The sequence below is a fragment of the Mytilus galloprovincialis genome, chromosome 8 (genome assembly GCF_965363235.1).
Source record: "Mytilus galloprovincialis chromosome 8, xbMytGall1.hap1.1, whole genome shotgun sequence".
NCBI lineage: Eukaryota > Metazoa > Mollusca > Bivalvia > Mytilida > Mytilidae > Mytilus > Mytilus galloprovincialis.
This window is the reverse complement of record NC_134845.1, coordinates 3,121,093-3,148,570: the sequence shown is the minus strand read 5'-3', so window position 1 is coordinate 3,148,570 and position 27,478 is coordinate 3,121,093. Positions and strand designations below refer to the sequence as shown.

At 31.6% G+C, this 27,478-nt stretch overlaps 1 protein-coding gene across 1 annotated transcript; it reads left to right on the top strand.

The window, feature by feature from the left end:
- Positions 1-1,168: 1,168 nt before the first annotated feature.
- LOC143084879 (phosphatidylinositol-3,5-bisphosphate 3-phosphatase MTMR2-like) lies at positions 1,169-27,043 on the top strand. The gene is made up of 17 exons (XM_076260934.1): positions 1,169-1,429; positions 6,308-6,383; positions 7,337-7,431; positions 10,906-11,016; positions 12,363-12,464; positions 13,003-13,086; positions 14,422-14,496; positions 15,123-15,197; positions 16,679-16,867; positions 17,563-17,654; positions 20,449-20,542; positions 20,967-21,065; positions 21,756-21,863; positions 22,413-22,505; positions 23,637-23,750; positions 24,623-24,802; positions 25,143-27,043. The coding sequence occupies exons 1-17, from the start codon at positions 1,226-1,228 to the stop codon at positions 25,308-25,310; spliced, it is 1,959 nt and encodes a 652-aa protein (XP_076117049.1). The 5' UTR covers positions 1,169-1,225; the 3' UTR covers positions 25,311-27,043.
- Positions 27,044-27,478: the final 435 nt, after the last annotated feature.

Here is a 27,478-nt window from a genome sequence, read left to right as displayed (position 1 = left end):
TCTAGAGAACTTAAAACAAAAAGCAGAAATTCACAAATTTGACTACACGGAAAATAAAAGATTGTGATAATCAAAAGACGGCCACAGACGAACTTGTAGCTTCATGATGAAAAGCAAAAGAAATATAGACCAGCAAAGTTACGTTTATTTCCCACACGCCAAAATGACAGATTTTAGGATATTTCCTAAACTTGGTAGCCGCGTTATTATTACTTTTATATATCAGCTTAAAAAAACACCCCCAAAACAAGAAGATTAAAAAAAACCGCATAAAACCCCGACAAACAAACAAGTAAAACAACCGTGTACACGAACAACGGAGTGTAAAAGGCTTATGTATGCTTCCCCTGCAGATAGAATGTAATACCTCTAAATTAAATCCATCTATTCAAGCTAAGACTAGTTAACGTCAGTACTCACAATACCCGCATTGCATCCATGAAGATGAGTATGGACTATTGTCAAATTGTTCTTTTCTAAATATTTGGACAAATAAAAACAAAAGATCAGTTATTCGATTTTAAGAGATGGGAATATTGTCTGAACATTGCAGAATCATGCCTTGTTTGGATGTCAGTTCAAACCCATTTTTTCTATGATTCAATATTGATTAAAACAAAAAATATGGTGGAACTTTATTCAAAATAATTATGGATCTACAAAATAAACCAAAAATTAAAAACATGTGTTTGGATCATTAATAAATGTAGGTGAAAAAACTGTCAATATTATATCAAAAATCCGTTTTCATATATTTACAATGTTTCTGTGCTGGTTAAAAGTCAAGTCACGTAATTTAAAATTCATCTTTTTCTTTTTATATACACTGGTATCACATTTGTATATATCTACTGTAAATTAATCATAAATGACTTGAAATTTTATTAACATTAATTTTGTGATAATGGTTTTTCTGAATTTTTAAAATTAGAATTAATTTTTTATAATAGATTTTTGTTTGTTTTTTTTTTTTTTTTTGTCTTACATGTACCTAGCGATGTCTGAGATATATACAGGGAAAAAAAACCATTAAAAAAATATGACGATTGTTACTTTGAGATGCCTTCGTTATAAGTTGATTTTGACATTTTCCCTAGATTTTTCTGAAAAGAGGTTTATAAAGTATTATTAGCGCCCTCTCTTTATTTAACTTCCTGTTTCCGGTAAAATGAAAATAAAGTGAAACAAAAACATCAACCTCAAAAATACATCTTAATCTCCAAAAATGGAAGGAAACAAACCAAAAGAAACAAATGGGTCACAGGCAGTGAAATCCAATGGAGCAAGCAACGACTCAATTTCGGATAGATCCACATCATTTCCTCAGGAAACCTCAAGCAATAGCTCAAAAGAATCAGACTCTCCATCCAAATCCCTGTGCTCTTCATCTTCAACATCGTCAGAAAATGTACCTGGGATAGAAATGAAAGTATATATCTCAGACATTCTTTTAACTTTTTTGTATGTTTACATTTACATGGGAAAATAACACTACAAGTTTCTGAAGTTCAGTTTAAAACGTGACAATACTGAAATAAGGGTAACACAAATGACATTATCCGACGAACACTTGTAATGACCCCAAATAACACTGAAATTTTGTCATTAGCACATATTTTTGGACTTTTACTGTCCTTCAGTTATGTCCCTATAAATGAATAATTTTATATGATATGCAAACGGCGGAATCGTGTGTGTCCCATAATATAAGATAAGATAATAAAACTTTATTTTGATTTAATTTACATTGAAATACAAATATACAACACAAGCTCCTACACAAGCTCTAAGAAGCTTTTGACCAAATATTAAAACATATACATGTAAATAACTTAAAAACAATCCAATTTGACATTTAAAAACAACCTGTAATACAAAGTTGAAACTCGCATACATACATGTAGCATGCAATAAAAATAAGCAACATATATTGATCATTCATGTCTTTTTGTCCTATGACTCTCTGTCTGCCAACATACTTTTAGCAGCTAGGTCAAGATTTTTAACCACCATAAAATATATTTTCCTAAATTTTTAAGAAATATCTTACTAATTATGGATCAGAATTGAGCAATTTCAGTGAAATAAGAAAGAAATTATGATTTTTCATCTTCCAGATAATAGCCGATGTTGGTCAGGTCACATAACCATAAGCTTTCAATACTTTTTATTCTATATTTTCCTTATATGATGTGCGAAATGGTCTAAAAAACTGTCATAAATTAAAATTTTAGAGGAATATTCTAACAAATAATAAAGCATTTTTATTTGGTCCTGTCATTGTCGAGGATTGTCCTGTCATTAACAACGTTGATCTGACGGGTCACTTTACAGCAAGCTTTTTATCCTTTTTTATCATATTCATATATAAAATGGTATTATCTACTCATATTTCAAATTTCAGAGAAATATTCTAAAAATTTTGGTCCATTGTCGAGGTTGGTCCTATCAGTGAGCGATGGTCATGTCACGTTTTTGAAAGTTTTTGAAAAAAAATCTATATTTTTTTTAACATTTAGGTTTCAAAATATGACCTGTCATTTTATATTTTAAATCTGAGATAATGTCTTTAAAAATAAAAAAGTTATTAGCATTTTTATTTGGTCCTGTCATTGTCGATGTTGGTCCTGACATTATCAGAGTTGGTCATGTCACGTTTTCTAAAGTTTCTTACAATTTTTTGGGGAAAGACGGCTTCAAGCCGTCAATTCCCTAATGGGGTTGGCCAGAGTATCATTCCCTCACGTCAATCATTTTGTTTTGATAGTTTGGAAACCCCTCAAAATGTCATACTGAAATTGATTACAAGGAGAACAGATTGATTTTAAATACATTTTTTACACATTTCCCTTCTGTTTCTCGTGAAATTATCGTATATTGAGCTTTCCCGTACACTATATACGTTTCTTTTACAGTCCGGAAAATCAGTATTACGAAATATTCTAAATATATCTAACCTAGTGACGTCATTGTTGGAATGCCACACTACACAGGGATATCCTTTATTCATTATAAAAATCATTCACAGTATTTGTATACTAATTAAAAATCCGTATTTGTTAAATGTAAACCTAATGATGTTTGCTGAGGTGTAGATGATTCACACACCAACATGCAATGCTTTAATCTGAGGCTATAATCAGATAATTTGTAGGTCAACTTTCGCGGTAAACAATGTCAATGGGGATACATGAGATTGGGGAGAGAAACGTCAGTTTTCATTGTTTCTGTAAAGTTCTGTTTTTAGAATCTTCCTCCAATTCAGGAGCACCTCAATTGATGAATACTTATACACTAAAATCAAAGTAAATGTTTCTGAACACTTAAAATGTGACAGTTAGTATATGATAAGTAGTCTTCTATATAAAAAAAAATTGTGTACCAACATAATTATTGAAATGGTTAAAAAAAAAATAAAAAAAATAAAATGTTGCTTTTTGTAGTTTATACCTATTGAGATTGGGGAGAGCAACTGCAGTTTTCATTCTTTCTGTAAAGTTATGTTTTTAGAATCTTTCTCCAATTAAGGAGCACCTCAATTGATGAGTAATTACTCACTAAAATTAAAGTTAATGTATCTAAACACTAAAAATGTCACATTAAGTATATATATGATAAGTAGTCATCGATTAAAAAATAATTTTGCGTACCAACATAATTATTGTAGTGGTCATTTTTTTTTTTTGTCTTTTTTTTTTTTTTTAAATATTGCTTTTTGTAGTTTAAAGCTATTTATTCATGAATTTTACAGATATATCAAAATGTGGGATCTGGAAACAAACTTCACACAGCTTATATGAATCATATTTGATTTTATAAGTACATGTATTCCTGTGATGAGAGTTGTAACTGGGAACTTTATCAATGGAAAATTAAAACTGAATAGATTTTTCAGTCCTCACTTTCTTGAGAATACTGTCACAAAAAAATGAGAAAGGTCTTAGCCTGCCCTTCAGTTGTACATAATTAAAATTCTAAAATATATTGTAGTAGTTGTTAAATTCAATTGAATTTTTGATAATTAACTCCTAACTTTAATCAAATGTTTTGATTTAGAAGGTGCAGATCTCATTGGTCCAAATTGTCTCTATGATGAATTCTTGACTAAGGAAATGAAATAACAATAAACAACAATTAGTTTCATTATTGTCAGCCTTTCTATATGTTCTAGCTGTTCTTTTGTTCATTCTTTGTATGTAGACTATCAAAAGATACCCCCCTAAAAATTGAAACAATGGCCGTCTTTTCCCTCAGAGCTCTTCAGCTCTTTGATTTTATTTTTTTTCTTAAATCTGTATATCAAATAAAGAATTGTTATTATATTTCAAATTTGAGATCAATCCTTTGAAAAATGAAAAAGTTATTACCATTTTTCATTTGGTCCTGTCATTCGGTCCAGTCATTAGTGTAACCCACAATTTAAGATTAAAGTAAAACATGCTAGACCAGAGCAACCAAAAGCAACATAAAATACAAGCAACTCAAGAATTATCTGCAAGCAGAACAGTGACATTCCAGGCATAGATTACCTTAGCTGTATTTGGCAACACTTTTAGGAATTTTGGATCTCAATGTTCTTCAACTTTGTACTTTATTTGGCTTTTTTAAATTTTTTTGGATTCGAGCGTCACTGATGAGTCTTTTGTAGATGAAACGCACGTCTGGCGTATATTTAAAATTTAGTCCTAGTATCTATGATGAGTTTATTTACAACCACTGGGTCGATGCCACTGCTGGTGGAGATTTATTTCCCTGAGAGTATCACAAGCCCAATAGTCAGCACTTTTTGTGCTGACATGAATTATCATTGATATTGTTATATTTATAAATTAACTGTTTACAAAATTTTGAATTTTTTGAAATACTAAGGCTTTTCTACCTCAGGCATAGATTACCTTAGCTGTATTTGGCAACACTTTTAGGAATTTTGGATCTCAATGCTCTTCAACTTTGTACTTTATTTGGTGGGGGGAGGGGATCTATACACAATAACATAGTGTATTGCACAAAAGCAAAAAAAAAGGGGAATAAATATTTTTTTTGGGGGGGTGGGATGGAGTGGGAAGGTAGTCAATATGCAACGGCATAGTGCAGTCAGAGATATTTATAAGTCTACAGGGTTATTCCAGAAAATAACTTGCATGTTTTATTACAGATACTTTCATGAGTTGTCTACCTTTTATTCCTTAAATTTTCTAAATCTGTAATAACATATGCTTGTTATTTGTAAAATTATGTAATTTATAGTGGGCTCTAGGGAACTCTTGAGACTTTGCGCAGAAACTAAATGCATAGCCTTGATAACTAATTTTTTAATTAAATTAATATAATTGTGATTGACCATGGTAAATCAATGAGTCGAGGCTATTAACTGATTAAGGGATAAACTTAGCTGTGATTACAAGGCTCAGTTATTAAAGGATGTAACTTATTATACAAGACACTTGGGAATTACTGAGAAACTTGTGCAGAACCTCATTACATGCTCTGGTTATTATTTCTTATATTTACAATAAATTAAACTACATTGTAATTAAGCATGATGTATGTCTGAGCAAATGCTTTGAAGTGATATAGAGAAGCTGTGATAACACCCTTTAGTTATTACAGGCATATTTTTTCTGTAATAACATATAGGTGTAAAACTATGAACTGTTATATCTTAAATAGTTAAGTAAACATATAGAAAAAAGTAATAACAATAGAACTTTTACACATTTTAACTAAACTAATGATGTATATTGTCCCTTTGAAACATGTAACATGCATATGTTAGCACAGTTCTTTGATTTTTTAGTCTACAATAACAAATCTATGTTATTTTCCTGTAATAACCCTATAGAGTTGAAACCTATTACATGTATGTGTCAAATATTTTATAACAATCCAAATTCAGAGCTGTATCAAGCCCGATTATTGTTCTCATTTTTGCCCCAACTGTTGAACCTCTCCAACAAAACAATTTACTTTTAAATGATTTGGAATCTGCTGTGTTTATATGATTTTCTAATCTGGCCAACATCAGAATCACTTATCAAGCCCTATCAATTCAATTCTATAAATATTTTATAATTTACAATGAAATTGTACCTCACCCTAAACAGGTTGCCTTTTATGCCTACCGAACCTTTTCTTACATCCAGAACAGATAAAAAAGGAGTAGAAGCTGAAGGCATATTAGCCTTAACCCTTTACTTTCGTAGACATCTAAAATTCTAAATTAATACATGTACTTTAAGGCTGCAAATTTACATTCAGTTTAGTTGATCAATATTAAAGTAAAGTTAAAACTGATGTTTTATTTCAGATTTTAAGAGACAGTGCCAAATTATCACAGTCAGATGAACCACCATTACTGGGAGGAGAGCTTACCCAAGGAATAGGTAAACTGGCTGTCTAAGAATATACAATTATATAATATCCCGACTAGTCACAATCAGGTGGTCAAGGGTTTCTTTTGTCCTTAAAGACCTACCTTGTGTATTTTTTGTATTTAAAAAAAGAACTTTGATGCAACTGAATTATCCCAACTTTTGGAAAAGGTTTTTGCAACCAAAAACAACATTAATTTATTCAACTAATAAAACGTTTTTATGGCCAGTGCCTTTATTGCTGTTGAGGGACAGACATTTTGAGTGCATACATCACACATACTTAAATTCTTTAAGTAGTTTTGTTCCTGGTCAAACTTTGCTTTGTGCATGTTGTGTCATTAGTGAGCAAGGATATAAGTTACAACTGAGTCATTACCTTGTTTAGATCCTTGTCCTTATGAAATCAAAATCAACATGCCTGTTTTTCATTGCTATTTCAAGATAACATTAAAGGATGTTGTTTTTTTATGCCCCGTTTATGGGCATTATGTTTTCTGGTCTGTGCGTCCGTTCGTTCGTCCGTCCGTCTGTTCGTTCGTCCGTCTGTCCCGCTTCAGGTTAAAGTTTTTGGTCGAGGTAGTTTTTGATGAAGTTGAAGTCTAATCAACTTGAAACTTAGTACATATGTTCTGTATGATATGATCTTTCTAATTTTAATTCCAAATTAGAGATTTAACCCCATTTTCACGGTCCACTGAACATAGAAAATGATAGTGCGGATGGGGCATCCGTGTACTGGGGACACATTCTTGTTTTCAAATGTCTTATAAAAATATGTATAACTTTTTTTTTCTTATATTTGAAAAGACTGAATAATCAACCCATGGATAAAAAATGACTGATTAATAGTTATTAAATTGGAAAGTTAGGTTGCTGTGTAAAAATGTTTGACAGAAAAAAACACTTTCTATTTAAAAAAAAAAACTTTTATCTTATAAAGTATTTTTATACTTTTTTTCCAGGAAGGGATGTGACATATTTATGTCCCTACAATGGACCAATTAAAGGAGCACTGACAGTCACCAATTACAAGTTATACTTTAAAAGCAGTGAAAGAGTAAGATTAGTTTTGAAATATTAAGTTTGCCTTAAAAGGTCTTTTATGTATAAATAAAATGTTTATATCTGATTGTATCATACATTTGATATTATAAGATAACATTCTTTTAATATTTAAAATGCTCTGATTTTATTGTTGAAGATTTTATGCTGACCCAGACTGGCAAGCCAAAAATAGAAGCCCTTTCAGGCTGCCCCACCCCCTTGGTCCTCACACTTGATTTTGTCTCCCTTGTTTGCCTTTCAATTGCCAATAAAATCCACAATTCAATTCCTAGATATCTTCACATCTGGCTGGACTATAATGTATATATTAATCCTTACATCTTTGGTGAATAGTTGTTCTCTATGGCAATCATACTCGATCGGCTTATTTTTATATTTATTATGTATCAAAATATAATAGAATTGTTCACTCTCATGGAACTGGGTAAATATACAAATGTATGCATGATATATTGTGTATTGTTAACTTATTTGTCAAAATCTGACAGGTAATGTACTTAAAGACCAAACAGCCTATTCATTTCTATCAGTGATTTTTCCTTCAAAATTTGTGTGAAGGTGTAGCATGATTTGAGGAACAAAATATGATGAAAAAAATTGGGGGTCACCGACTTAGTTTTGTCACTATAGCAACCTCATTTTCGTGTTTTCCCGAATATTAACATAATATTTGCTAGTTATATAAACTCTCAAAAAAATGCTTTATATCAAACCTACATGCATAATTCTTGTTTCACGTTAAACAGTAGATTTGTATCTTTCAAATACAGGTTCAAGAGTTTAAGTCTCATATTGATTTGATCTATAAAAATATGATTTATTTCTTTCCCGCCAAAAATTAAACGTTAAACTGAAAAACGTTTCCAGTATTAAAAATTATCTACCAGTGATTTCTTCATAAAAATTTAAAGAAGGAAAGTGCCATGTGTACTCTTCAAAATAAAGCAAAAAAAAGTGAATGTCACCGACCTTTCAAAAAAGGTTATGAGTAATTTTCATGTTTTTTTCTCGTTCGTTTTGAAGAAAAGAGTTGTCTTTCTTCAGAACATTGCATCTGACGTCATAGTACATGTACAAACTTTCCTTGCTGGCGCACTATTTGAAAAAAGAAATCGCAAATGAAACCCACATTTAAATTTCCAAGCAAAACAACTATATTTACCTACGTGGCTTTATTATTCGGTAATACTAGAGATTAAGCATGATTGTATCAGTTTCAGATCTTTACGATGTTGTTGCCTCACAATATAAACCTTCAGAAACACAATCCGTCGGAATGCAAAATTGTTTGAAATAATCTTTCACGCCGCTTTTGTATTGAAAGTCTGTTTTTGTCCTCTGTCCCACATAAGCAAAATTATTGAAAATAAAAAAAAAGAAATGAAAGATGGCACTGGTTAACTTACAGAGCATTTGACTATACCAGACTAGATGTGTTTGTTTCTTTTTCGCGTCAATTTCAGAAGTTTGCCGTAACGAACTCATTCGGTACCGTTGAAAGGCGGACATACAAAAGCATGGACGGAGTTCTTTAGGCCACAATTAAAAATATTTTTGTTTGCCCAAACCCCGTCCCAAAGGTTGAGACAGTGGGTAGGTAGGCATTTTCTTTTTCTTTTTTCAAAAAGAGAAATTGAAGTATCGGGTGTTTATTAGTCTTCATGCCTATATTTAAAAAAAAAAACTTCTTCAAATCAGGACAATAAAGAATTTGAGTAGGCAGCTTTATTCTGGGTAGGTAGCGTTTGGGCAAACAAACCTATTCTTTTTTATGGCCTTATACCATTATTTTTCCCGTCTAAGACGAACGTTTAGAAATTATTGCATCAAGTTTGTGAATTTTTTTTTTAATATCTAAGATATAAGGAAATTAAAATTAAAGGTACCGTATAATATATGAATGAAATTTATTACTACAATGTACCTCATGTGCTTTCAATAAACGAGACAGTAAATGTAAAATACAAACAGTTTTTGATTCAAAAATTAATTTAGAAATAATTTTCCGTTGAAAACTACAAAGTAAGATTTCTCCAACAGGATAAAGTATAATAAATCTAAATTGCTCATTTTGGAAATTAAAACAAAGAAAAGGTTGTTGCCACCATTGAAAATCGAAATTTGTTTTCAATCTTTCCGGTCACAGTTGTAGCTAAATGAAAGGGAGCAATTGTTTTTGTCATAAGTTAAATTTACAGCAATTTAGTTTTAAACACCAAAAAATTTAGATTTTAATTCACATTCGCTGAGTATTAGTTTTATTAATATTTTTTGCCTTACAGCTAATTTCCTAATGCATATAGGGTAAAACTTTGGGTGGCTTCCTTGCTTTGTTTGTATTAATGTTTACTCAAGCTCTGTAATTAAGATTGACATCTTTATATATAGGTATGTAAACCTGTATATACTAGTATGCTATTTAATTGAATTGGACGTTATCAAAATATAATTATACAAAATATACAAACAAAGCAAGCAGGCAAACCAAAGTGTTGATCTACATAAATTAGGAAATTAGCTGTAAGTTTCAGTGAGATTAGACGATGTCTATCATTTCTCCTTAAGACAATTTGAAATGAAACAAATGACAAACAAAATTGTCATCATTTTATTTTTACTATAAGATTTTGTCAAATAAGCAGTATAAATAAATTTTAACTTCATTACAAGATCGGACATTATTTTACGAGAATCATCCAGACATCAGTTACATGCACATGTTGCCAGTATGTCAAAACTTTAAGGAATAATTGATTATCGGCCTAACCTTGTGAATACTCAATTTTTAAAATTTTTGAAAAATTGACACTAAAATTAGAAGGATCATTGCATAAGGAACATGTTTACTAAGTTCTAAGTTGATAGGACTTCAACTACCTTGACCAAAAACTGTAACCAAAAACTTTAACCTGAAGCGGGACAGACGGACGAACGAATAGACGCACAGACCAGAAAACATAATGCACATAAATCGGGCATAAAAATAACTTTCACCTTACCTGTACACAATCGGCACAAACGAAAGAAAAAATCTACGCATGTGAAAGAATAAAAAAAAGTGAAATGCAGAACGGCGCAAATGCAAAAAGTCGAGATCAAATTGATATTTTATTATTTTTATTAGAACGAAGGTTAAATATAGTGTAGTATCTTATGTGTCCAGGTGTTAAATTTCCACAGGATATTAAAGTAGCGCGACGCATAATAGTTCCTCTTTTCTTGGGACACGTAGCGTACCTACGTATCGTACACCATCTTGGAATCCGTGAAAAACGCAAAATAGGACGTTATAATTTGATGTTTTTTCATTGCTAGAAACAACGTCATAGAGCTTTTATGTCACTACCAAGTTGCGTTAGCTGATGCGCATAAACAATAGGCTGTTTGGTCTTTAAAACAATCTAAACCCTAATGTAACCTTGAATATTTGCAATAATTCTAATACTTTTGTCTTAAACTTTTTCAGGAATCGTTATTTATATTAGATGTACCGCTAGGTGTGATAAGTAAAATTGAGAAGATAGGAGGCGCCACCAGTAGGGGAGAGAACTCCTATGGAATTGACCTGATATGCAAGGTTTGTCATAAAGAAGCAAATAATAATATCTATATTTATCAGTTAACACAATTATTGAATAAATTTACAGTTACAGAACATTTTCTACTTTCATTTAAGAACTTGAGTTTGAATTCCTTCATATGTTATTGTTTATACATTGAGTCAGAATCAATGAAAGAACATTACTTTTCATTCAAGTTAAGTTTTCAGATTTCTTATTGATATTAAATATTGATAAGCTATAAGAATTGACATGTAGCTCAATAAAAACATTTTTTTCTACTTTTTATTTTTGAACTATTACTGCATACCATCATGACTTTTAAAAGTGTTTATACTTTTTTATGTGATATATAATTGTCTCACCTTGACAGAGTCAAAAAGCGAGACATAGGTATGCTGTTTCCGGCGTCTGCGGCGGTGGTGATGGCGTCAACAATGTATTAGTTTGTGATTAGGTCTAGTTTATGGTGAACCACAAGTGGTAGGTCAATCATATTTGGTATGCAGTTGTATAAGCATTGACACATTTCATTTCTATGGAGATTATTTGGCCCTGCCCCCTCAGTCATGGTCTATTGACTTTGAAACTTTTGCTTATTTTACATGTATTAGTTTGTGATTAGGTCAGTTTATGGGGAACCACAAGTGGTAGGTCAATGATATTTGGTATGCAGTTGTATAACCATTGGCATATCTCATTTCCATGGAGATAATTTGGCTCCTCCCCCTTAGTCATGGTCTATTGACTTTGAAATATTTTCTAAGTTATCATGTATTAATTTGTGATTAGGTCAGTTCAAGGGGAACCATTAGTGGCAGGCCAATGTTAATTGGTATTCAGTTGTATAAGCAATGGAACATCTCATTTCCATGAAGAATGTTTGGCCTCGCCCCTCAGTCACAGTCTAATGACTTTGAAACTTATCTTAGTTTACATGTATTAGTTTGTGATTAGATCAGTTTAAAATGAACTGCTAATGTTAAGTCAACGTTATTTGGTATGCAAATTTATTGGCATTTGCAAGTCGTTTCCATGGAGATTAAATAGCCCCACCCCCTCTTCATGGTTCATTGACTTTGAATTTTTTACATAGTTTACAAGTTAATGTTTGTATTTAGGTTTAAGAACGACTTACAATATTTGGTATGCAGTTGTATTAGCATTGGCACATCTCATTTACATGGAGATTGTTTAGCCATGTAACTCAGTCATGGTTCATTGACTTTGAATATGTGCATAACTTGTGTAAAATGTTAAAGTATTGCTATTTTGATTTCAACATTTGCATAATCAAAATTTCATTCAAAAAGGCGAGACATATCTCTGTGATAACAGTTTATGTACAACTTTTATTTAACAGGACATAAGAAATTTAAGATTTGCACACAAACAAGAAAATCATTCAAGAAGACAAGTTTTTGAGAAGATCCAACAGTTTGCCTTTCCTATTACAAACAAACAGGTAAAACTTAGAAATAAGAAGATGTGGTATGACAGCCTTCTACAATCAGAAAAAACCATACAGCATAGTTAGCTATAAAAAGCCACGAAATAAACAAATGTTAAACAACTCAAACCAAACGTCCTAATTTATGTACAAAATAATGAACCAAATACAAATATGATGCACATCAACAAATGACAACCACTGAATTACAGGGTACTGACTCGGGATAGGCACATACAGAATGGTGGAGTTAAACATGTTTAAGGACACCCAATCCTCCCCTAAAAAGTGGCCTAACAGTACAACATTAGAAAAAACTGTAAAAATCAGTTTAAAAAAACCTCATCAGATGGATTCAAATACAAAAAAAATCAAACAAAAACAGTTTTCTTAAACATCTGTAATGTCTTTTAATCAATTACAACAGCATAGTCCATGCATTACAATGCTTAAACATTATTGACCTTAATGATGAAGTAAACATTTGTCGTACAATGACCTATAGTTGTCAATTATATCACATCTTCTTAGTTCTATATTTGATATATTTCAGCCATTATTTGCCTTTGAATTTAAAGAAGATTATGGTGATGATGGGTGGAAAGTATATGACCCTATAGCAGAGTATAAAAGACAGGTAACTAAGTAGTTTTAAAATACTCAACAATCAATTATTTAGTTTTGTTCAATCTTTCGGTCAATTTTCATACGTATTCACTGCAGTACTAGTTAACCCACCCTTTTTATATCATTGCATTCAATTAAGATTCTTATTTACCTGTAGCATGTGTACCAAACATTCAAAAAATGTCTGAAAAGATACTGAATTGCATGTCATTAATCTAAAGAGAGTACATAGCTCTGAATTTAAATAACTTATGCTATACTCTTGACAAGTCTTGATGACTTTTAAAGTTCCCACTTTTCAGTTGATGTGAATTTATAAAATAACTGTTTACACCTAAAATCGTTAGCTATTGGTCTCACTTTCAAAATATAAAGTTATTTTTTAGTCCTCTTTCAAGTATTCCAGTTTAATTAATTATTAGTTCTGTAAATGTGGATATTTTTGTTGATTTCAATGTCAGACTAAATTTTTTATGACTGGTTTTCATCTTCATTAATAAGACTTTTTAATTATGCTTCTATCACATATATCCTTCCTTTATTGAGAATATGATTATTCAGTGATATTATTTTTTTCACTGTAGATCTATGGTAAACGTTTATTGTTCTATACTGTTGATAGACTGATAATACCCACATTTTTTTCACTGTAGACCTATGGTAAACGTTTATTGTTCTATACTGTTGATAGACTGATAATACCCACATTTTTTTCACTGTAGATCTATGGTAAACGTTTATTGTTCTATACTGTTGATAGACTGATAATACCCACATTTTTTTCACTGTAGACCTATGGTAAACGTTTATTGTTCTATACTGTTGATAGACTGATAATACCCACATTTTTTTCACTGTAGACCTATGGTAAACGTTTATTGTTCTATACTGTTGATAGACTGATAATACCCACATTTTTTTCACTGTAGATCTATGGTAAACGTTTATTGTTCTATACTGTTGATAGACTGATAATACCCACATTTTTTTCACTGTAGATCTATGGTAAACGTTTATTGTTCTATACTGTTGATAGACTGATAATACCCACATTTTTTTCACTGTAGATCTATGGTAAACGTTTATTGTTCTATACTGTTGATAGACTGATAATACCCACATTTTTTTCACTGTAGATCTATGGTAAACGTTTATTGTTCTATACTGTTGATAGACTGATAATACCCACATTTTTTTCACTGTAGATCTATGGTAAACGTTTATTGTTCTATACTGTTGATAGACTGATAATACCCACATTTTTTTCACTGTAGATCTATGGTAAACGTTTATTGTTCTATACTGTTGATAGACTGATAATACCCACATTTTTTTTTCATTACAGGGCCTTACAAACGACAGTTGGAAGATAAATAGAATAAATGAAAAATATGAATTGTGTGAAACATATCCTAGTATTGTAAGATATTTGTTCAATTGTTTATAGAATTGTGAACTTTTTACCATTCAGAAGAATTGAAGCCTATTTCTAACATGAAAATTAGAGGTTTTACAATTTTCTCATTGGTCATAAAAACACAGGTCTGAACTAAGATGATCTGATCAGTTCTGACTGTTGCATACTAAGCTGAGATCAGTTAATACAAATTAATAGATATTTGGTTTGACCTCATATCTAGTGTAACATCAAATTGAGAATGGAAATGGGGAATGTGTCAAAGCGACAACAACCTCACCATAGAGCAGACAACAGCCGAAGGCCACCAATGGGTCTTCAATGTAGCGAGAAACTCTCGCACCCGGACGCGTCCTTCAGCTGGCCAATATCAAATAAGGCTATATTTTACATTAGCAATAGATTACCTAAGCTGTATTTGGCAAAACATTTTGGTAGTTTAGGTCCTCAATGCTCATCCTTTTCAAACTTTATTTGGCTTTTTAACTTTATTTGCTTGGAGCCCCATTGATGTTTACTGAAGAAGAATCACACATCTGGCAGACAAGATTATAACTGGTATCTTTGATGAGTTTATTAATAAACAGTTCATTAGATAATAGTCATTGTTGTTTGTTATTTATTTTTAGATTGTAACACCCCAGGCTGCGACAGATGATGACATTAAACAGGTGGCCACATTCAGAAGCAGAGGAAGGTTACCTGTAAGTGTGTATTTACGTATCAATCAAAGAAATGTGGGGTTAAAGGTCAATGAGCCAACACCAAACAACACTAGGTAGTCCCCTACCGACAAAGTTTAAGAGGACTTAGGTTTGCGCTCCTTCTGTCTGTCTGTCCATCCATCAGTCTTGCTAATCAGTTTTCAACACTTTTTTCTCATGCTTAAAGATATTGATTTGATATTTGGTGTATTGTTTTATCATGCCAAATTACAGATCAAGTTCAAATTTTGTCGTGATCTGATGAATGATTTTTTGCAGAGTTATTGTATTTAGAAAATTATTTCAAATAATCAGTTTTCAGCACTTTTATTTGTCATGGACCACATTTTTTTTTATAATCTTTAAAAATGATTGAATTCAATAAACACAAACATTGAACTGCATGTAACATACTCCTGTATTCTAGCATTTAGAGATGTTGAAATATTCTCACACAAAGCAGTTGATGTTAGCTACATACAATTTCAAATAATTTTCGTGTGACCATTTCCATTCAATAGAGAAATATAATACATATACCAGTATATGTTTTTGCATGTATTTTAAGTACTAGATGTGTCAAAGCGACACGAATGGCCCTGTCTCAAAAGGTTTAAAAATCTGCAATTTCAATAACACATGTGGACACAAACATGATGGTAGTCTCACATATAAAAAATCAGCTCAAAATCTGGAGGCGTATAGAAAAAAAGTCCATATAACTGTGATTTTCAACAATTTTCACAGTTGTAAACCCTTCATTTTGGCAAAAATTAACGGAGCAGAATGACTTAAACTTGATCTGTAACTCATCATGGGTAACTCACAAACCAAAAATCAGCCCAATATCTGAAAACATTTAGAAAAAAAGTCTGTATAACTATGATTTTCAACAATTCATCAAAGTCCATAGCCCGTTATTCCAGCAAAAATTAGCCGAGCGGAACAAAACTTGAACTTGATCTGTAACTCATCATGGTTAAATCACATACCAAAAATCAGCCCAATACCTGAAGGCGTTTAGAAAAAAACTCTGTATAATGGTTTGTTGCGGAATGACGGAAATGACAGAATGACGGACAAGGGTAAAACTCTATGGTACCGACAACTTCGTTGCAGGGCCATACAAATCTATTTCAAAGTATTTATGTTCTTAAACTTAATATATATACCAAGCTTATTTTTTGCCCTATTTATTATGCTCCATTTATGGGCATTATGTTTTCTGGTCTGTGCTTTCATTCGTCCTTCTGTTTGTTCGTCCGTCTGTCTTACTTCAGGTTAAAGTTTTTTGATGAAGTTGAAGTCCAATCAACTTGAAACTTAGTACACATGTTCCCTATGATATGATCTTTCTAATTTGAATTCTAGGTCCACTGAACATAGAAAATGATAGTGCGGGTGGGGCATCCATGTACTATGGACACATTCTTGTTTAAAATTATTATTGTGACTTCATTTTCTGTGATCTTTATTAATAGGTTTTATCTTGGATCCACCCAGAAAGTCAAGCTACAATAACCAGATCAAGTCAGCCTCTGGTTGGTGTTGCTAACAGAAGGAACAAAGATGATGAGGCCTATATACAGATGATAATGGACGCTAATGCACAGTCACATAAGTTATATATCATGGATGCAAGACCAAGTGTAAATGCACTCGCTAATATGGTACGTTAAATATATCCTATCCGGCTTGAGGTTATTTGTTTAACTCTTAATGGACTAAGAAAAAAACAATAAATTTTTCTGTGGTACTCAGAGTAAAAAAAAATAGGATCAATAATTGTAGTCATCAGAAATTTTAATCACAATTTACGGCAGAATTCATTAGAGCCGAAGAGGGGCAAAAGATACCAGAGGGTACAGTCAATCTCATAAATCGAAAATAAACTGACAACGTCATGGCTAAAAATGAAAAATACAAACAGGCAAATAATAGTACCCAAGAAACAACAACTGTACTAAACCTTAAGTTTTATGTAGTAAAGTGCTCAGTCTAACTGTTACCATGGTAATTGTTATCCGTAAAAATAATGACAGTCATGAAAATAGTTTTTATATAAAATGGTTAATTTATAAGTGATGAAACAGATCAAACAGCTACATTAACAATTGAAAAGTTTGAAAAACCCCCATCAACATCAAATGAATAGATATAAATGTTGCTAGTACCTGTACTCAATGTCAGACATATCAAGGTCATTATGAAAATTCTACAATAAGCTTAATAAAAAGAACTTGAAATACTGATGAAAGTATGTCTACATGTTAAACATGCATAAAGTAGATACAGCTTAAGCCTTATTTGTTTTTTTAATAACTTGATTCGTTGATTGGAGATTTAAAAAATGATATATTTTCAGGCTAAAGGTGGTGGCTACGAGAGAGAAGAATCTTATCAGAATGCAGAAATTCTATTTTTAGATATACACAACATACATGTAATGAAAGACAGGTAAGCTTTATGTTATTCATTGGAATTATTTTGTTTCTAAAAAAGACTTTTGATTTATCCTACCTCTATTTAGTTAATTTTTATGCCCCACCTACGATAGTAGAGGGGCATTATGTTTTCTGGTCTGTGCGTCCGTTCGTCCGTCCGTGCGTCCGTCTGTTCGTCCGTCTGTCCCGCTTCAGGTTAAAGTTTTTGGTCAAGGTAGTTTTTGATGAAGTTGAAGTCCAATGAACTTGAAACTTAGTATACATGCGCCCTATGATATGATCTTTCTAATTTAAATGCCAAATTAGAGTTTTGACCCCAATTTTACGGTTCACTGAACATAGAAAATGATAAAGCAAATTTCAGGTTAAAGTTTTTGGTCAAGGTAGTTTTTGATAAAGTAGAAGTCCAATCAACTTGAAACTTAGTATACATGTTCCCTTTGATAAGATCATTTTAATTTTAATGCCAAATTAGAGAATTTATTCCAATTTCACGGTCCACTAAACATAGAAAATGATAGTGCGAGTGGGGCATCCGTGTACTGTGGACACATTCTTGTTATTACATGCATTTAACCTGTTTTCCCGTTTTCTACCAGTAATTGCTTTGATTTAAAATTGAGAATGGAAATGGGGAATGTGTCAAAGAGACAACAACCCACCCAAATAAAAAACAACAGCAGAGGGTCACCAACAGGTCTTCAATGTAGCAAGAAATTCCCGCACCCGGAGGCGTCCTTCAGCTGGCCCCTAAACAAATATATACTAGTCCAGTGATAATGAACGCCATACTAATTTCCAAATTGTACACAAGAAACTAAAATTAAAATAATACAAGACTAACAAAGGCCAGAGGCTCCTGACTCGGGACAGGCGCAAAAATGCGGCGGGGTTAAACATGTTTGTGAGATCTCAACCCTCCCCCTATACTTCTAACCAATGTAGTAAAGTAAACGCATAACAATACGCACATTAAAATTCAGTTCAAGAGAAATCCGAGTCTGATGTCAGAAGATGTAACCAAAGAAAATAAACAAAATGACAATAATACATAAATAACAACAGACTACTAGCAGTTAACTGACATGCCAGCTCCAGACTTCAACTAAACTGACTGAAAGATTATGATTTCATCATATGAACATCAGGCACAATCCTTCCCGTTAGGGGTTTAGTATCATACCATCATAACATATATGAGAAGAACATAACCCGTGTCATGCCAACAACTGTTTTTAGAATAAATGTGTTTAGTTCCGATGCAAAGACCTTATCAATGACTCAATATTAACGCCAAAATATGCAATCTTTAATGACTTGACAACAGTATCGTAATTATATCCCTTCTTAATAAGTCTATTCAAAGGTTTTGTAAGTTTCTGAGGTGAATACTGACACCTTTGTGCTTTATAAAGAATATTACCATAAAAAATTGGATGTGAAATACCTGAACGTATTAAAAGTCTGCATGTTGAGCTATATTTACGAATAATGTCTTTATACCGATGATAAAATTTAGTAAATGTTTTGACTAGTTTGTGATATCGAAAACCCTGGTGTAATAATTTTTCAGTAATACATAAATTTCTCTCGTTAAAATCTAAAACATTGTTACATACACGAGCGAATCGTACAAGTTGAGATATATAAACACCGTAAGATGGTGACAAGGGAACGTCACCATCTAAAAACGGATAATTAACGATAGGAAATGAAAAATCATCCCTTTTATCATAAATTTTAGTATTCAGCTTTCCATTAGTGATATAGATATCAAGATCGAGAAAAGGGCAGTGGTCATTGTTAGTATTAGCTTTATTTAAAGTAAGTTCAACAGGATAAATTTCATTAATATACATACTGAAGTCGTCATTATTGAGAGCCAAAATATCATCCAAATATCTAAAAGTATTATTAAATTTGTTTATCAGATGTTGTTTCGATGGGTCTTTGCTTATTTTTGTCATAAATTGTAACTCATAACAATACAAAAACAGGTCCGCAATAAGTGGTGCACAGTTAGTCCCCATTGGAATTCCGATAATCTGACGATATACGGAATCCCCAAAGCGAACAAAAATGTTATCTAGTAAAAATTCAAGGGCATATATAGTATCAAAGCATGTCCAATTAACATAGTTTTTTTGTTTATTGCTACTAAAAAATGACCTAAAAGAGTTTGAACATATATATTCACATTCTGATTTTTTGATTTGTCAGTCATTGATTCTTACTTGTGTCCTTCAATATTTACCTGCAGCAAGTGTTGTATTTTGCTTACTAAGAAATAAGAGATAACTGTATTGTATTTTAAGCTTTGACGGCATAAATTGGTGATTTGATGGTCGCAAATTAAGTTTACTGGAAATGGGTTAGCATGGACAGTAAACGGGTATTTGTGACCATCAAATCACCAATTGATGCAGTCTCAGCTTAGAATACAATATTATTATCTCCATTCTAATGAAACTGACAGAAAACAACATTTAAACATGTATTTAAAATTTGTCATATATATATATATATGGTCTGCGCTTGCACGTATGTTCCATAGCATCAATTGTTAATTGATACCATGAAAATTTGTGTGACATTATCTAATCAAAAGGAATGTTACAAACCTTGTTGCATTAAAATCTTCAACAAATAACTGGATTTACAGCATTCCAACATGACTTCTGTATCCCTGTTATCTTATAAGTTACTAAATATTCAGGAAGAGCATCCAATTAGATGACCAAGTTATTAATGACAATTGTCATGACCATTGCAATGACTTAGGCTTTACTTATCTTTTTTCATTTCAGTTTGAGAAAGTTGCGTGATGTTGTATTTCCAACAATAGATGACGCCCATTGGTTATCTAACATAGAATCAACACATTGGCTTGACCATATAAAAGTATGAACTTTAATAAAACATGGTAAATCTTGTATTGATCTCCTTTTAATAGCTGAACACGCCTAGTTCATGCATAACCCATCTCTAGCTAAGGGGTTAAATTGAAGGTCACATGGATATGGATTCAACGAGGTCAAATTATTCACTTGCAAGTTAAGATGTTTCTTAGCGTATTTGAAAAATATTGGACCAAACTGGCTGCTAAAAGTGATTTAATATTTCCATAGATCAATTTCATTAATTGAATAAGAAAGATGATGTAAACTTATGATGATATTTGTCTGCCTAAGCAATACAATGAAATCAAGCTTATATAGAACTCTATAACTATTCAGCAATTAAAAATATATCTTGAATTTATAAATTACACATTGGAAATCCTTTAAGTGATAATATTGTAATCATTACTGTTATATGTTTTCAGCAAATACTAGCAGGTGCTTTGAGAGTTGCAGATAAGGTTGAATGTCAGAAGACATCAGTATTAGTTCATTGTAGTGATGGATGGGACAGAACAGCTCAGGTAGAACTATATCAAATATGTTTGAGGTGGTACCTAACACTTTGACTAAAATCAATTTGGCTCATTTAATTTTCATAAAATTTTACAAAATATTTACTTTGACCCTTTGACTAAAAATTTCAAAAATTAAACCATAAACATTTTCGGAAAAAAAATTGTTGGATATATTATAGCACAAACACTAATTTTGACCATTGAGAAGCATAATATTTCCTTTTAATACAACAGAATGTAATTAAAACGTTCTGATGATTTTACAGAGTTATCTTCCTGTAGCGTTAGGTACAACCTTAAACCAGTTATATAAAATTGAGAAAAGTAAAGACTACAGATTGAGTGAGGTCTTTATAGACCATCAATTTTGTTAAACACACCCATCAGATCTTGACTTCACATATGTCAAATTCAGTAAAAAGAATAGAAATTTGTGTATGTATTTATACAATAAATTCTAAGGCACAGAGAAAAATCTTTATAAGCAAGTAAACTTGTTTAAAAATTTGATAAACTGACACATATTTGAACAGTTTTAAAAGATAATTATAAGACAAGTTAATCTACTTTCTTCTTACAGATACATGTGTATGGTGTAGTTAAAGACTCTCATAACTATGTTAAGATCTGTACATGTAATAAATTTGTTATATTTTTGCCATGTTTCAGTTGTATTTATGCTAATAACTTTTTCAGTTGACTTGTTTAGCCATGTTGATGTTGGATCCTTACTACAGAACAATTAGAGGATTTGAAGTTCTTATAGAAAAAGAATGGTTGAGTTTTGGTCATAAATTTGCACAGGTTGGTTACTGTATAATTCATGTAGTATAATACACAAACTAGGTTTACAAATTACAAATAAAAACAACATTTAATATTTGACAACCAGTATCAAAACAGCCAGGACTGAGCTAAAAACAAATCAGCACACATTATAGAGAGGTACATTGAGGTAAAATGCAATAAAATCAATAATAAGAAAAATGCCTATGGGTTAATTTTAGAACATTTCAATATAAAGAGAAGGAAATAATCATAACTTTACTGTAAACAAAACATTAACCTAGAAAAAGCTGTGGTTGACAATCTTAGCACATCTTCCTACTTTTATATACTAGATATTTAATTAACCAATCATGGTGCTCAAAAGGATGAAAGTACATTTAAACAAAATCATGTAGACATATTTAAACAAAGTAACATAAATATAAACAATTTCATTGACAAAGCTTTAAGTCATCATGGAAGCAAATGTGACCTGGAGAAAATAGGTTTTGATAATTTCATAGACCTAGGCCTATGGGAGACAACTTCTGACTGAATTTATATATATTTGTTTAATTTTATCAGAGATATGGTCATGGTGAAGATAAACACTCAGATGCTGACAGATCTCCAGTGTTCCTACAGTTTATAGACTGTGTATGGCAGATGACTAAACAGGTAAAAAAACTAAAACAAACGAAAACTATTGATTGAAAAAAGGTATTATGTAAAATTATTTCTGTAGATTAAATATCTTCAGTCATTGAGTATATTGAGTATAACATTGAGAAAGGTAATTGGGAATATGTCAAAGAGACAACAACCTGACCAAAGAGCAGACAACAGTGGAAGGCCACCAATGGATCTTCAACGCAGCGAGAAGACCCTGCACTCAGAGGTTGACCTCAGCTGACCCCTTAATAAAAATGTGTCAGTCTACTACTTATCCAACCTTATTTGATTTTGTTTGGCAGGGACTGTTCCATTTAAATAAACATGGGACCCAGTTTAGATTTTTATTTTACCACAAACAGAGAGGCGAGATATATCTCTGTGTCAAAAGTTTATTGAACACCATTTCTTGAGTTAAATATAGATTCGTACATTGATACGAGTGTATTATCTGATTTATCCAATCGAGATAGTTAAATCATCAATTTTAAAGTCCAAACCTTGGCAAGGACTTCAAATTTTTTAATTTAACTATTGAGATTTGATAAATACGATAATTCACGAGTAACTATGTAAGAATCTGTTTCTCTAATGATTAAAAGATACATTTTCTTTTTTTGTTAACTGAAAATCCCCTTCGAGTGCCTTTCACATTGCTCGAAGTTGTCAATTTCATTAACACCTGTTGATTCATCCAGTTAGCTAAAAAGGTCATGACCCTTAAAATCATCCAATGATCTTTTAAGATCATCGGCAACCACACGTTGATTAAATTATTTTATACAATGGGTTCGGAAAGGGATAGATTTCCATAGAATTAGAGAAACAATATAAAAACACAGACCATGACAGAAAGCATTAATACTGGAAAAAAAGTCTGACTTCTTCCACCAATAAACAATAAAAATCTGACATGAAATAGCACAATAATGTTGAAAGTGGTGTTTAACACCAATCAATCAATCACACTGTGACAGTTGTTAGATAATAATATTTTCCTTCTTGCAGATGATAGACAAATAAAATGCCACAAAATACAGGCTAAGGTATTCCAATATAGTGTGTGTGGATAGTCTACATATTTGTGTTTTACTGTTGATAAATTGTATTTTTCAATTTTACTTTATTATATTTCAGTTTCCCAATGCCTTTGAGTTTAATGAGCACATGTTGATCACCATATTGGACCATTTATACAGCTGTTTGTTTGGGACCTTTCTATGTAACTGCGAACAGGCCAGGATGACAGAGGTATAGTTAGACCATTTGTATGCAATAAAACTTTCCCTAATGTTCAGTTAAAATCATTTGTAATCAGTCACATCTACTCAAATCAGATATTACCTTTGTCAGTGGTCATTTCCAACACTTTTTTTTACTTCAATCCTTATAATTGATACCCAAGAAAATAACTGAATCTACACAAGATAATCTAAATGAATACTTGAAATTCACTGTACAATAATGGACAAGTGTCTAACAAGCTTGAAAATGCTTTGAATCGTCTCAATTCAATTCATCAGAGAGAACCAGAAATGGACATCAGACTCAGACTTCTCTTGAACTGAATTTTAATGTGCGTATTGTTATGCGTTTACTTTTCTACATTGCCTAGAGGTATAGGCGGAGGGTTGATATCTCATAAACATGTTTAACCCCGCCACATTTTTGCGCATGTCCCAAGTCAGTAGCCTCTGGCCTTTGTTAGTCTTGTATTATTTTAATTTTAGTTTTTTGTGTAATTTGGAAATTAATATGGCGTTCATTATCTCTGAACCAGTATATATTTGTTTAGGGGCCAGCTGAAGGACACCTCCAGTTGCAGGAATTTCTCACTGCATTGAAGCCCTATTGGTGACCTTCTGCTGTTGTCTTTTCTTTGGTCGGGTTGTTGTCTCTTTGACACATTCCCCATTTCCATTCTCAATTTTAAGAAGTCTAAGTAGACCAAAAATACACTAGCAGAAAACGTTTTATATCAGTTCATGAAATACAAAATCTTTCTGCAAATGATCATCCTATTTACAAAGTTGTTACCTATGATTTCCATTTAGTTTCCACAGAAAGTTAAAGACTTTAAATAAAAACTGTTTACTCAATATTATTTTGCCTAAATATTACAGAAACTGAAAGAGAAAACCGTGTCATTATGGTCATTTGTAAACTGTCAGCTTGAAGAGTTTACCAACCCATTGTATGCCTCTTATCTCCACAAACATGTACTGTTCCCTGTAGCTAGTATGAGGAGGTTAGAGCTGTGGACAGCATACTACTGCAGGTGGAATCCCAGAATGAGGCCACAGGTAGGGAAAATTAAATTAACACTGAACAGAGGAAAAATGAAATACTTGAATACAGGGGGAGCTATTTGACCAAAAGGGAGCTGAATTTAGTTCGACTTTGCCTCAGGGAGTTGGAACTTTTGTTTCTTAATAAATTTTACATTTATCAATGAAAAGTACTCAGATTTTTTCTGCAAGTATAGGTATATTTGGGACAATGAAAATGTGTCAGTAAAATAGGATGTTGGAATACTCAGATTAGACAGGTTACACTGTACATATCTTGTAGTCTTGTTCTATGACTTTTTGTTAATTGTAATTATTGATTTTTTTTGGCTGTATGAATTCTTTTATTTTTCAGGAACCTATCCATCTGCGGAATAGAGAGTTACTAATTCTGAAGCAACAGCTGACCAAAAAGGTAGAGGAGCTACAAAAGGAATTAGATCAGAAGAATCTGAGAGGGCGTGGATTAGATCAACCAAGTCCAAGACCAATACCCAGAATATCTCAACCTGTTAATGTATAGCTGATGTGATTAAACATTATATTTACTGTCAAAAAAACATGAGAACTGCTGTGTGTTTGGATTGAATGCATTGTATCAAATCATTGACTATTTCTGTTGAAAGGGGAAAAAAAAAAATTGTTTTACTAACATCTTATTTAATTTCATATTTGATACCAAAAAGATCAATAAAGTTATGACAAATTGTTGGTAAAGTGAATAATGGTATTTTATTTTTTGATACCGACTTCATAAGCTTAAATATTATCTCAATAAAGCGGGATCACTTGATATCTGAAAAAAAAATTATGAATCTATATTTATTTACATGTGTACATCATGTTTTTGTTCTGAAGAAATCAGAGCATATTGACTCGTATAAAGTTTAAAACATGATATCATTTTACATGCAAGAGTGAATTGTATGGATTTATCTGAAGTAACAATTTAAATTTGACTAGAGGGAAATTGACTATTTTATACTATAGATTGAGGGCAATGACAATAAGCTGTCTTTGTATGAAAATATTTGAAAGTATGTATGTGTTACAATTATTGTATTAGACTAGATTTAGGTAAACTTTTAAATATTTTATTGATTATTTTGTGTATTTTAATAACTTTTGTGAGTATTAGTCAAAAATAGAGTAACAACCTATTTCGTTAGACCTTTTACAATAAATGTATGATTATTAAGTTCACATCTATACAAGTTCCAGGCTGTGGCATGATTTTGGAACAGACTAACAACAAAATAGTAGTATTTTTCAGAATTTAAAACAATGAATGAGAATTATTTCAGTATCCATTTCTCTTTACATACAATTGTTTTGCTAACACATTTGATGTATTCCCCTTTTATTATATTTTTTTAAATCAAAAGTGTATTGCATAAAGAAGGGGAGATAACTCAGATCCTGATTTGATATTTTTTCCTCATTTTTGCACAACCCAAATCATACTGAATCATCTAATTATTTAACAAGACCTGAGTATTCTTTACAAAGCAGATATTAAAATAAAACATTTTTTGCTAATGTTTAATCTAATTTATTTTATGGACAATATGTTTGTCACAAATTAATCAAGTGACTTATGGCTGACATATTTTGCCTGTGGTCTGGATACGTTTTTATTTATTTGTATATAGGGACTTGTGCAATGTAAATGTACCATTTAAACCTAACAGAAATGTTAACTTGGTGGCTGACTATTTGAAATGCTTAAACAAATTGTGAAAAGAAATCAAGACTATCTTAAACCTTTGTTATGGATCCAAAGATTTATTTGTTTGTTATGCTAGTATACATTATAGTTAAAAGAAGGATACAATTATCATACTTTCTGAATATCAATGTTTTCTAGTTTCAACTTGAAACATGTTAGTCTTAAAATGATTGTTATTACAAAAACTATTGTTTATCAATTTCAAGAGCCCATAAGTCATAATAAAGTTTCGATGGCAACTTGCACATCTTTTAAAGTTGTATATTGTTTAAGTATTTATTTCAATCAGAAGCCATTCTCTCATTGGCTTGAACTTTGCCTTACAAAGTTGAACAAACTGTGTGTATGTGAGTAGTGCTTATGAAGGTAAGCCAATGAGAACTAATGGATTCATTATACATAAATATTTATTTATATGTTTCCATGTTTTCATTCAAGTACAAATGATGAGTTGATAATTAATGAGTTAATGATATAGTTCTTGATTAAAAATATTTCAAATATAAATAAATACTACCTTAAATTTGTCTTTTATTTTTTGTCTTGTTTGACACAGTCTAAAAGTGAGTCATGTCGCCAGTGTTGGCAGTGGTGGTGGCTGCGGTGGAAACAATGTATTAGTTTGTGATTAGGTCTAGTTTACATAACTCTGTGATAACAGTTTATGAATCAGGTCAACAGATTGGTTTCAGTCATATTTGATGAGATTGGTATGCACACAATATGTGGAGATTTTGTGAATGCAAAAATATATGGAATAAAATGACAGATTAGGTCATATGGAGAGTTATTCCTTTAGTAGGCTGTAAAGCAGGACTGAAACAATTGTTTATATCTTTTCTTAATTTTTTTTGTGCATGGGCCAATAGGCCAAGTGAGCTTTTCACATCTCTTGGTTTAATTTCCATTGTCCGTCATCGTCCATCCGTTATTGTTGTCATTGTCGGTTAACCTTTACTAAA